The following is a 12,106-nucleotide window of genomic DNA, read 5'->3' as shown; positions in this document are numbered from 1 at the left end:
TACATTGTCCTAATTTACGATGCTTATTTAAATACGTACACTTTTATTTTGCTATATTTATCAATCAGTTGTTATATTAATCAGTTCATTGTTTCATAGGTAGCTATAATCAGATGTATTTTAAGATACAGTCATAAGTCAGGGAACACAAAATTATGGTGAAGAAACAAATATTTTTGAATGTGAACAAAAAAAAAAGTTTTCTTTATTATTAAATAAGTAGCAATTTCTTTTGACCTCTGTTTACATTTATATTTTCTCAGTCAGTGACAGATCATGAATCACTTTCTAAACAATGGGTCTGATGCTGTGTTAGGAGCAAAGCAAAAAAGGAGTAAATTTTCTCCTGTATAAAACCATGTTACAATATAATGGGTGCAAATTAGTCTATTATTTTGTATATAAGTTAAATACTGGCTGTTTTCATGTAGCACACAAATAGTTGATAGCTTTAATTCAAACTAAAATTTAAAGTTGATCTAGGACATGACCTATCCCAACTATAAATCTGTTCACACATTTTAAATTGACCTCCCCCTCCAGTGCAACATGGTTTTGCCAAGTTGCAAAGTTACTCCTTTTTTTTACATTGCACATAACTCAGCATCAGGCCCAATGTGTGCATGTTTGAACTAATCCTGTTCTTTCCATTCAATCATTTTGCTGATTAGTCTACTAATGAGTTCAGAATTGATAAGAATGTTGGCAGCTACATAATTTCAATCATATGTTGTATTCTGTATCTTACAAATTTACCTGTACCTCAACATGTCAGTTCTAAGTTTTCGGCAATTAAATTTAAAGCGGCGCTGCATTGCAAAGGGAAACTTCCCTTTACAATGCAGTGCCGCTTTAAATTTAATCGCCGAAGACGCTGAACACGCCGGAGTTGAAGAATCCGGACATTAATACATTTACCCCCTGTAGTTTTATTTTGCTGATTATTCATATTTAACGAAATGAAAACTTTTTTCCAGCTGCTCCTGTGTTCACAGAGAACCCAAGTAATATAGCAATGGATATTGGATCAGATGTGATTTTGCACTGTACTGCACAGGGATTCCCTGAACCGAAGATAAAATGGAGAAAGTTAAATGCCACATCCACATTTTCAAAGCCACTTATGTATAACCAGAAGACTGGGACACTACAGATTAGTAGTAAGTCTACATTGTAAAACAGAGTGCTTCTTAAAAAATAACCGTAAATCAAAGGAGATGTGTTAATTACCTTCATGTATGTAATGATTTCCTATGTATAACAAGAAACCTAAACACAGCAAAGCATGACCCCTTCCAAACTTGCAGTGACATGATCCTATGCCTGTTTCCAATCACTTACAATGTATCACTTCTGTTACCTAGGAAACTGAAAGACAGTCACTAAAAGGGACATCCACCTTCAACAAACATATTCAAAATGCATTCTTTATAGCAATACAATACTGTTCCCAACTGATACTAAATGTACTATTATTTTGTACATTAGTTACTTTATCATCGTCCTGATGTGTAGATGTATTGTGCTCTGCTTCAGAGATTCTTAACTTGGTCTAGTCTTGGACAACTAGTTTGTCTGTTCTTGAGTCATCACTGCGTTGCAATAAAAATGTTACTTATAAGAAAACTTCACTTATGTGCAGTTTGTATTAGCAGTTAATTATGCATAATAGACACAAAGGGCTAGATTTACTAAGCTGCGGGTTTGAAAAAGTGGGGATGTTGCCTATAGCAACCAATCAGATTCTAGCTGTCATTTTGTAGAAGGTACTAAATAAATGACAGCTAGAATCTGATTGGTTGCTATAGGCAACATCCCCATTTTTTTCAAACCTGCAGCTTAGTAAATCTAGCCCAAAGGGTCTATTTACAAATGTAACCCCTATCCTATCAATAACTGTTTACCATATACATTCTGTAGTTCAGTGGATAGCACTTCTTATTCTGCATCTTTTACCTTTTTTAATGGTTCTGCAGTATTGAATCCGCTGGCTGTGGCACGAGCCCACAGGACTGTTACCTTGTTGCTGTCAATGGGCAGTAATAATTGAAGTCTGTGATGTAGGGAAGATGCCAGATGGAGGACTCAATACAGCCAGTCCCCCAAACTACTTGAGAGTGAATAGAGTAAATGGTTACTATGAGGACAGCACGATGCCTAGCATGCATAATAAAGGCTATGTTGCTGAGTAATTGCTTCACCCGTCCACATTATATAGTGTATACAATTAGGGTTCAATAACTAAGTAGTGCATATCATATTAGGTTATGCTTGTAAATATGTTCAACATAGGTTATAAGTAACTGCTGTGCCCAGTTGGCAAAATTGTTTAAATTGTGCCAGGTCCATTTCAATGTATATAGATAACTGGGTATTATTGGGGAGTCATGTCATGAGAGGCACGTGGATGTCACGCTCTGGTCCCTCAAACGGGTACCTGTCTCGTTACCTGCATCTCACTGATCTTGAAACTGGCATGTTCTGGTGTCAGACTCACACCATTCATTTACCTACTGTCAGATCTGGGCAGGTGCAAGGTCTGTTTCACTTCAGGACCTTCTCCCTCTTTCTTATTGACTAAGTGTTATCGGAGCACTATTTAAACCTCCTGGATTCACCTGTCTGACCTCTGTTCTTCAAGCTCACTTCCTGCAGCCTGTGGTTCTAGTTACTGTTCTCCTTGTGGATTGCGTGCACTTCAGTCTGCTCTCAGCTCGTGGCCTTTGTTGAACTATCGCTGCTCCAGTATCTCTATTACCATCTCCAGAGTACTTCATCGTGACAGCCTCGGTTCTCTCATCGCTACCTCTCAGAGCCAGGAGCTGTTATCCCGAGTTACCTCTGCTACTTCAGTCTGCTCTCAGCTCGTGGCCTGTGTTGAACTATCGCTGCTCCAGTATCTCTATTACCATCTCCAGAGTACTTCATCGTGACAGCCTCGGTTCTCTCATCGCTACCTCTCAGAGCCGCTACTACGTCTGTGACTCATCAGCTGTTGTCCCGAGTTACCTCCACTACTTAAGTCTGCTCTCAGCTTGTGGCCTGTGTCGAACTATCGCTGCTCCAGTATCTCTATTACTATCTCGTAATATTACTTCATCGTGACAGCCTCGGTTCTCTCATCGCTACCTCTCAGAGCCATGAGCTGTTATCCCGAGTTACCTCTGCTACTTCAGTCTGCTCTCAGCTCGTGGCCTGTGTTGAACTATCATTGCTCCATTATCTCTATTACCATCTCCAGAGTACTTCATCGTGACAGCCTCGGTTCTCTCATCGCTACCTCTCAGAGCCATCAGCTGTTACCCCGAGGTACCTCCGCTACTTCAGTCTGCTCTCAGCTCGTGGCCTGTGTTGAACTATCGCTGCTCCAGTATCTCTATTACCATCTCCAGAGTACTTCATTGTGACAGCTTCGGTTCTCTCACCGCTACCTTGCAAAGCAGCTACTACTCCTGTCACTCATCAGCTGTTGTCTACTATTCTCCTATGTTGCTTTCTCCAGCAGCATGATGGCTAAGTGTTTAGCACGTCTGCCTTACAGCACTGGAGTCATGCGTTCACTTCCCGACCATGACCTTATCTGTGAGAAGTTTGTATGTTCTCCTCGTGTTTGCGTGGGTTTCAACCAGGTGCTCCGGTTTCCTCCCACACTCCAAAAACATACTGGTAGGTTAATTGACTGCTAACAAAATTGATCCTAGTCTGTCTGTGTGTGTGTATGTTGGGGAATTTAGACTGTAAGCCCCAATGGGGCAAGGACTGATGTGAGTGAGTTCTCTGTACAGCGCTGCGGAATTAGTGGCGCTATATAAATTAATGACGATGATGATTGCCATCCTGCTTAGTACATTTGCAGGAGGGATCTGTAGAGTCTTAAAAACTACTCACAAATACCTTTAACCTAAAAGACATTTTTATCTCAAGAGATATGTGTTCACATGTCCATAACTTTCATAGATTGTTGATATAAGACGGATTCTCTATTTTTTATTTACATTCACATGCTTCATTATTAGAGAAAATAATTGAATTATTGGTAAGTAGCTATCTAAAATAAGTGGAAATCATTGTTATATTGAACACATTTTAGGCTTTTGTTAGTACAGAATTTGCTAGTTGTTATCTTATTGAAGTGCAGTAGGCTGAATCTTATAAATAAGTAACACAGAAAACTGTGAAATTCAGCTAAACAAAGTGAAATTGTGAACATTTTTACCATTTTTGTGCGGATCACAGTTATTATAAGCATTCTGTGTTGCTTCTGTTTGTCAGTGTTCTGGTTCAATGGCGACTTATTAGCTATTACTTAGTATATATATTATAAATATAAATATTTATTTTAGATCTATGGGTTGGAGATGAAGGTACCTATTTGTGTGAAGCTGAGAATCAGTTTGGAAAAGTTCAGTCCCAAGTCATTGTTACACTAACAGGACTAGGTAAGATATCTTTTCCAGATTCATGGACTTTTAAAACTCCTATCTTGATCTATAAAGCCAGATAATGTCAACATTGAACTGGCAGGAAATGCAGGGTGTTATTGCTGCTCGAATATATGCATACTTGCCAACTCTCCCTGAATGTCCGGGAGACTCCCGAAATTCGGGTCGGTCTCACGGACTCCCGGGAGAGCTGGCAAATCTCCTGCATCCCGCATTTGCGGGGCTAAAATGACACAATTCACGTGCCCCGCCCCCTGTCGCCCTCTAGACACGCCCCTCTCCCGAATACAACTTACCAAAGGTAGGCAAGCATGAATATATGTCACGTTTTAATCTATATCTAAAACCGTGAATTAGACCACTTATAATATGTTTACAAACATAACTCTTTCTTGTAGGCATTCAATACAGTTATGTTACCTCCTCTCAAGTGCAGCACTGTGAGGTTGGCCTGGTATATTTGGCCTAAAGCAGCACACAGATAAATCTGGACCTAGTCTTGGTATTTTCAGGCCCGGCGCTCCCATTAGGCAACCTTAGGCAGTTGCCTAGGGCGCCGGGACCTGCAGGGCGCCCCTAGATTGTCTAATCTAGTCAGTTGTTCCAAGAAGAGGATGGCGGCGGCCATTACAAAATAGCAACAGGCGCCCCTCCGCCGCTGCACTTCTGTCCCAAAACGCTGTCAGCGGTTTGGGACAGAAGTGCAGCGGCGAAGGGGCGCCTGCTGCTATTTTGTAATGGCCGCCGCCGTCCTCTTCTTTATCTGATATGATGCGCCCTTACATACCTCTCCCGGAGTTAAACATCTGAAATATGACGTTATACCAGGAAGTGCAGAGGGATCTGGGTAATGTAGTTTTATGGTTTCCTCTTCTCCTTTGAAATTTTTCCTAGGGCGCCGATAACGCTAGCACCGGCCCTGGGTATTTTAATAGACTATGTTTCTCTGTAGAAGGTTAATGAAAGCTGACCAATAATTCTTCTAATTTTTGTATCAATGCACCTCTTCTTAGTAATTCCTGCAATTGGAGAGAGCCCTTCCATGGTGAGTGTTATTGAAGGAAACCAGATCACTTTGCCATGTGTTATCTTAGCTGGAAATCCTCTTCCAGTGAGACAGTGGTTTAAGGACAACATAGTGGTAAGTGCCATTAATTATCATTGCTATTAAATTGTAATTCATATTACTATTTGTGAAACGTAACAATTGAGACATGCACATGTCTTGTTACATGTAAACAAAAGGATGCTAAAGCCAAATGTGGGCCTGCACAAGAAACAATGTACATTATTAACATACACAACACAGGACAGATTGACATATACACAATGGTAAAAACCAATACTTGGAGGCGCCTACAAATGAACATCTAAAAACATAATTATTAAATAAAAAGCTTTTTAGACATCTATATGTGACATGGCACATAGACAAACTGAACTCTTGAATAATATGGAAATTTTTTATTTATCTAATAGAATTAGCAAAAACATATATATTATCAATACAATATTAAAATATAAAAAAATGAAAATATATAAGTATTTAATATATAAGTATCTTCAACCTGTGTCTGTGTCTGTGTCTCTGTCTATGTGGTAGAGTGGCTCACAGTGTTCAGACTTTGCTTTAGTAACTTGCAAGTCAGGGTTTGTGTCCCTGACATGACACTAGGAAAATAGTTTATTATTTTTTTCTAATGTAATATGTTTGTTGGTCTCCATGCTCTAATTATTATATATAAAAAGAATATATAACCAGGATGTACCTGAATGAGTATCAATGAGGGGATATATATCTAAAAAATAAAAAATAACAAAGTAGACAAAAATTATAATAGCACATGAAATATATACATATATGTGTGGACATGTGTTTTTTTTGTAATATATCTGTTTGAGTGACTTAGACTGAACTCCTGGACATGTTTAATAAAGTTTGATCTAAATTTTTATGCAGCTATAACTGTTTTAAGTAGGAGTAATTAAATGTGTTTGACAGCTAGTTATCCACTTAAGAAAGATGCTGACTGGTCAAAGTGGGGTAAAAAAATAGTAGAAGTGAAACACCTTATGCATTTGGATACTGGGATAATATTCAGACCACTTAGATCTATTGAAGTAAAAGCATTGTATTAAAACACTGCTATAAAATTCTCCCTATTTGCCTGTTATGCTGCTAAGACAGATCCATCAGTGAACATTGCCCTCAGCTGCCACGATCTACAGCTCCTGTCAGGCTCTTTCCTTCAATCAGACTCTTGTGATCTACCGGATCTACAGCTCCTGTCAGGCTCTTTCCTCCAGTCAGACTCTTGTGATCTACAGGATCTACAGCTCCTGTCAGGCTCTTTCCTCCAGTCAGACTCTTGTGATCTACAGGATCTACAGGCTACAGCTCCTGTTAGGTTCTTTCCCTCAGTCAGACTTTTGTGAGTAAAACATCCTAAGTGATTTGTGGGATCCATTGGGCTGTCTAAATACAGAGGAGAAGATACTATTTTCCCTAAAACAGCCACTCGCACCAGTATTGATTACAATCTCACTTCTAGGACAATTAAAAGGGAGTGTGTGCCATCTACTGATTGACAGCGTCTATTTCTATTACTACAATACAGAGACTATATACGGATATAATCCATATTTAATGAAAAGGGAGTAAAGTTAATACTAAACGGAAAATTCCTTTCATACACACGTATGAAAGATATAGATGTCTAAAAAGCTTTTTACTCAATAATTACATTTTTAGATGTTCATCTGCGGCGCTCCCAAATATTGTTTTTTGCTATTTGCATTCACACAGGGAAAGTGGCATATCCCCTCTATTGGGGTGTGACTCTTTTTGATGAACTCTTATACTTCATATCATTTATATTTATTGTTTTTGTGTATTAGTCCCTAGGAGGTTATTGTGAGTTTTCTGACATATACACAACACCTGAAGAAGCAGCATTGGATTCATGTAAAGTTCTCCCCCACACACTGTGCCGAATACACTACACATTACAAACTCAATGAGTTTTCTCTCATTACTACCTTACATCTCTTCTATACCCTAAGGAGAGCTGAATTGCAACAGTTTGAGAAATGCCCTTTACTTTTTCAGCATGACAATGGCCCTGTGCACAAAGTGAGGTCCATCAAAAAATGGTTTTCTCAGTTTGGTGTCTAAGAACTTGACTTGCCTGCACGGAGCTCTGCCCTCAACCACCCTGAAAAGCCTTTGGGATATAGTGGAACATGTACTGTGAGCCAGGCCTCTTCACCCAACATCAGTGCCTGACCTCATTAACGTTCTTGTGGCCAAATAAATGTGAATCCCCACAGCAATGCTCCAAAATCTAATGGAAAGCCTTCCATAAAACTTTACCAAAAACTTTAAACTTTAAAACTTTTCAAGGACAGACCAAGGACAATAAGGGCATGTTTACGCACACGCGGCTCATATAGCCCTACAGAAACAATCATATATGTCTGGTAGGAGGTATGTCTTATACACCTGCTAGAGGGCAGCTGCAAATATACGCTTATGATGATGGCTTGCTGAAGCAGAGCTGGAAGCATCTCGAGATGTGTACAGCTCTGAATATGGAAGTACATATGCAGGGGAGTGCTGACAAATTTTAGCCTGGGGGCAATACTCGACTCAGAAGCTTATATATAGGAAAAAAATGCAGGTAGCCCAGTGACCCAGCCCAAAGTAGCCCACTATGGGACCTACCCGGAGGGCAATTGCCCCACTGGCCCCCGCCCAGCCTGCCCCTGTACATATGATATTTTTTCCTGCACTTTTTTAAGTGTGATTTACGCCCATTTCACAACCAACGCTACCCCTTTATCTGCATCAGAATAAAACAAAGGTTTTTATGTAAGGTAAAGAGTAATTGTATCAATGTAGTAATGATAAAAACACATTCAAAAACAGTTGTTAAGACACCAATTTGGCTTGCATATAGGATTAAACATTTCATTTCTACAGTAATTTTACAAGGAGTAATTAAGAAGTAAGGAGTTCTATTATATACTTGCAATAACAAAGTTCTAAAAATTCAAGAGAACCAGACCTGAACATGTTAATGCAGTGTATGAAGGGAATAGTCACATGCACTAGTAGCTCAGTCATCTCAGAGCTATTCCGTTAATGTGAAATATCCATAGCTATTTTTTTTCCAAATCTGCTAGTGATCAAACTACAGTGGCCAAAAACTGCTTAAGAAATGATGACAGAGAGGGGCTAATTTAAATGTCTGAGGCACAGAGCAAAATCCTCTTTGGTGAAGCCACACACCGAGATTTCTGCTAAAGTGCAAGGGTTTGCATTGATAGGAGAATAAGTTTGCATTGGTTGATGGGGCAGAGCTAAAGCATTGTGGAGCAGTGCAAAAATTACTGTCATTTTTATGAACTGAAATTATTAATGTGAGGTAAAAAGTACAGAAGGTGCAATTTTCTGGTGTTCCTTACATTGCTGAATGATGCACATCCATTTTCGCACTGAGACAACATTTTTAGACAAACTCTGCCAAATTTACATATATAAAATGTTATTTATTTTTTTTTAGCTGGTTTCGAACCCATATGTTAGTGTGCGGACAGATGGAAGCCTTCACTTGGAAAGTGTTCATCTGAAAGATGGTGGAGAATATGTATGTGCAGTGACCAACGTTGCCGGTACAAGCAGAAGAGCAACAACTGTCAATGTATATGGTAAGGGAAAATAGAGCAACATTAATTGATATGATTGAATAGCTTATGTAACACCTGACAATAAATGTGTTTGAAATGTTTTAGTTGTTCCTTACCAGCGTACTGGGACACTTGTATACACTAAGCTGGATATGTTATAGGAATGTTACCATTATATGGGTAATGTTAAAAAAAATAGTTTGAAGGAATGGCATGTGCAACATACTGATTTCAAAACTGAAATCATGTTGCTAAGATTTCAGTTGGGGTTTTCATGTACTCTTACTTTGTTAAGATTACAATCTTATTTGCTACAATAATTTCATGTTGGTGTATCACTAGATCTTGCAAGTCATTCTAGGGGGTTGCATTTTTTATTCGCTTTCTGAGTGTTTCACTTACAAAGTGAAGGGAATTTACAGATGAACAATACAGCTTGCAATCACTGAGCAACAACTGAGTATTGCAATCTTCATCTGCTGCATCCAGAATCTGCATTCACCATCTCACTGTATCTTGCAGATTGTATTTCTCAATTTTCCTTGGACACTTGCCATTCATTCTAAAACCACATTGAAAGCCCATGACAAAGTGTCTTTCTTAATATCTCTCCATAGTATTATCCTTAGAATTAAAAAATCCTTCAACCCCCCTGCATCACAATCCTTTAATCATTTTGTCTACTTACCACTCCACTCAGCTCTAACTAACACTCATGAACTTATTTCCTGTCTTTATTTCTTAACGGCAATATTCCCAACCTCAGCACAAAATAATAACTCTTATATTTTATGACCATATTCTCTACCGAAATCCATCTTGTTCTAGCAACTGGTGATACATTTAATTATAATTATACACACTCTAGAAATTCATCAAACCTCAAAGGTATCACCTGTCTCCCACCACTTTCAAAATCCTTTGAATGTGACTTATGGAATGAACACTCCAGCTGTAACAAACGGTAAATTCAAAGATTTTCTATTTTTTAAAGTACATACTCTTCATTGATTTCAGCATGCTAATTCATGACCTACATACACTTTCTGCCTCCAAACTAATCTCTCTATCCTCCTCTCTGAGCTTCTTGCAGTCAGGAGTGGACCTAGACTTTATTTTTAGGGGGGGCGATTTATCATAATCATGCCCCTCCATCATCCTCATTGGCTAGCCCCGGTTGACCCCACCACAGCGCTCTATTACCCCGCCCCTCGCCCATTTTGATCTACGTCTTTGACGCAATTTAAAGATAGGCTTGTGCTGATAGGGTGGAGATCCACTACTGCTTGCACTAGCTGCTTCACCTACACATCTCTGCCTTTATCTTGTTTTCTTCTGACTTTTCGTTTCTGTTTTGTTACAGCTCCTTTACCTCTCTCAGACCATCACCTGATTAACTATCCTCTGTGCACCCTAACTCAACCAAGGTTCCTCATACCAACAGTAATCTCAGTTCCATTGATTTAACCAGCTTTCTTCTTCTCTGCAATAACTTTTATTCACAATTTTACATTCCTCTGTCCTGATTTGACAGCCCCCCATCTTATGATCCAGTTACAGTTTCACCCCAGCTTGACCATGACCTCATCCACAAGGGTAATGCTTCTAAAACAAAGTACAATGCCATTCAGGAAAGTGTCATACTTCTGACAAATTCCTAAAATATACTGCTTGCCAGGCGCCATCCCCGCACTCTTCCTAGGTGCAGGGGACGGTCGCCTCTCCTTGCCTTGCTAAGTAACAGGACGCACTTCCAGTTTTCAGGGCCTCGCTACACGCCCATGCGCAAGAATGATCGTGTCCCGTTGCTAGGCAACGGGGTGCGCTGCTGACCGCTGAATCATCCCTCATCATCATCATCATCATCATTTATTTATATAGCGCCAACATATTCCGTAGCGCTTTACAATTGGGGACAAACGTAATAAACTAATAAACAAACTGGGTAAAACAGACAAAGAGGTGAGAAGGCCCTGCTCGCAAGCTTACAATCTATGGGACAATGGGAGATTGACACATGAGGTTAAGTATACATTTTGCATCTTGGCCCAGCCAGACTGCAAAGGTAGGGTGACTCATAAGCTAAATGATCCTGTCACACAACAATGTTGGTCCGGGGGTAGTTGTCTTGTGTGAAATTGTGTAACAGGCTAAAGGTAGTGAGGTTAAGATGGTGGTTGAGGAATATTATAAGCTTGTCTGAATAGGTAGGTTTTCAGAGAATGCTTGAAAGTTTGTAGAACAGAGGAGAGTCTTATTGTGCGAGGGAGAGAGTTCCATAGAGTGGGTGCAGCCCGAAAAAAGTCCTGTAACCGGGAATGGGAGGATGTAATGAGGGTGGATGAGAGACGCAGATCTTTTGCAGAACGGAGTTGCCGAGTTGGGAGATATTTTGAGACAAGAGAGGAGATGTATGTTGGTGCAGCTTTGTTGATGGCCTTGTAGGTTAGTAAAAGTATTTTATATTGGATTCGGTAGAAGACAGGCAGCCAGTGTAGAGACATACAGAGTGATTCAACAGAGGAATAGCTATTTGCAAGGAAAATCAGTCTTGCCGAAGCATGCAAAATAGATTTTAGGGGTTTGAGTCTGTTTTTGGGAAGACCAGTAAGGAGGGAATTGCAATAGTCAATGCGGGAGATGATTAGTGCATGAATTAAGGTTTTAGCAGTGTCTTGTGTGAGATATGTGCGGATTCTGGAAATGTTCTTTAGATGTATGTAACATGATTTAGATATAGAGTCAATGTGGGGAACAAAGGATAGGCGTGAATCAAGGATTACACCTAGGCAGCGAGCTTGTGGGGTGGGATTTATGGTCATGTTATCAACAGAGATAGAAATGTCAGGTATGCTCTTGTTGGCGGGTGGGAATATTATTAACTCTGTTTTAGAAAGATTAAGTTTGAGTTGACGAGAGGACATCCAAGATGAAATGGCAGAAAGACAGTCAGTTACACGGGACAACACAGATGT

General features: G+C 39.6%; 1 protein-coding gene across 1 annotated transcript in view; it reads left to right on the top strand.

The window, feature by feature from the left end:
• LOC142132212 (hemicentin-1-like) overlaps positions 1–9,152 on the top strand; it is a gene marked incomplete at its 3' end in the record, with an annotated part of 46,201 nt that extends 37,049 nt beyond the window's left edge. Inside the window, exons 4-7 of the mRNA XM_075194424.1 lie at positions 978–1,160; positions 4,344–4,439; positions 5,456–5,583; positions 9,008–9,152. Of these exons, the coding sequence (XP_075050525.1) occupies positions 978–1,160; positions 4,344–4,439; positions 5,456–5,583; positions 9,008–9,152 (552 nt within the window). The remainder of the gene's footprint in view (positions 1–977; positions 1,161–4,343; positions 4,440–5,455; positions 5,584–9,007) is intronic.
• Positions 9,153–12,106: the final 2,954 nt, after the last annotated feature.

This window comes from Mixophyes fleayi, unplaced genomic scaffold (genome assembly GCF_038048845.1).
Source record: "Mixophyes fleayi isolate aMixFle1 unplaced genomic scaffold, aMixFle1.hap1 Scaffold_358, whole genome shotgun sequence".
Taxonomy (NCBI): domain Eukaryota; kingdom Metazoa; phylum Chordata; class Amphibia; order Anura; family Limnodynastidae; genus Mixophyes; species Mixophyes fleayi.
The sequence above is the reverse complement of the archived record's forward strand: the minus strand, read 5'-3'. Positions and strand labels throughout refer to the sequence as shown.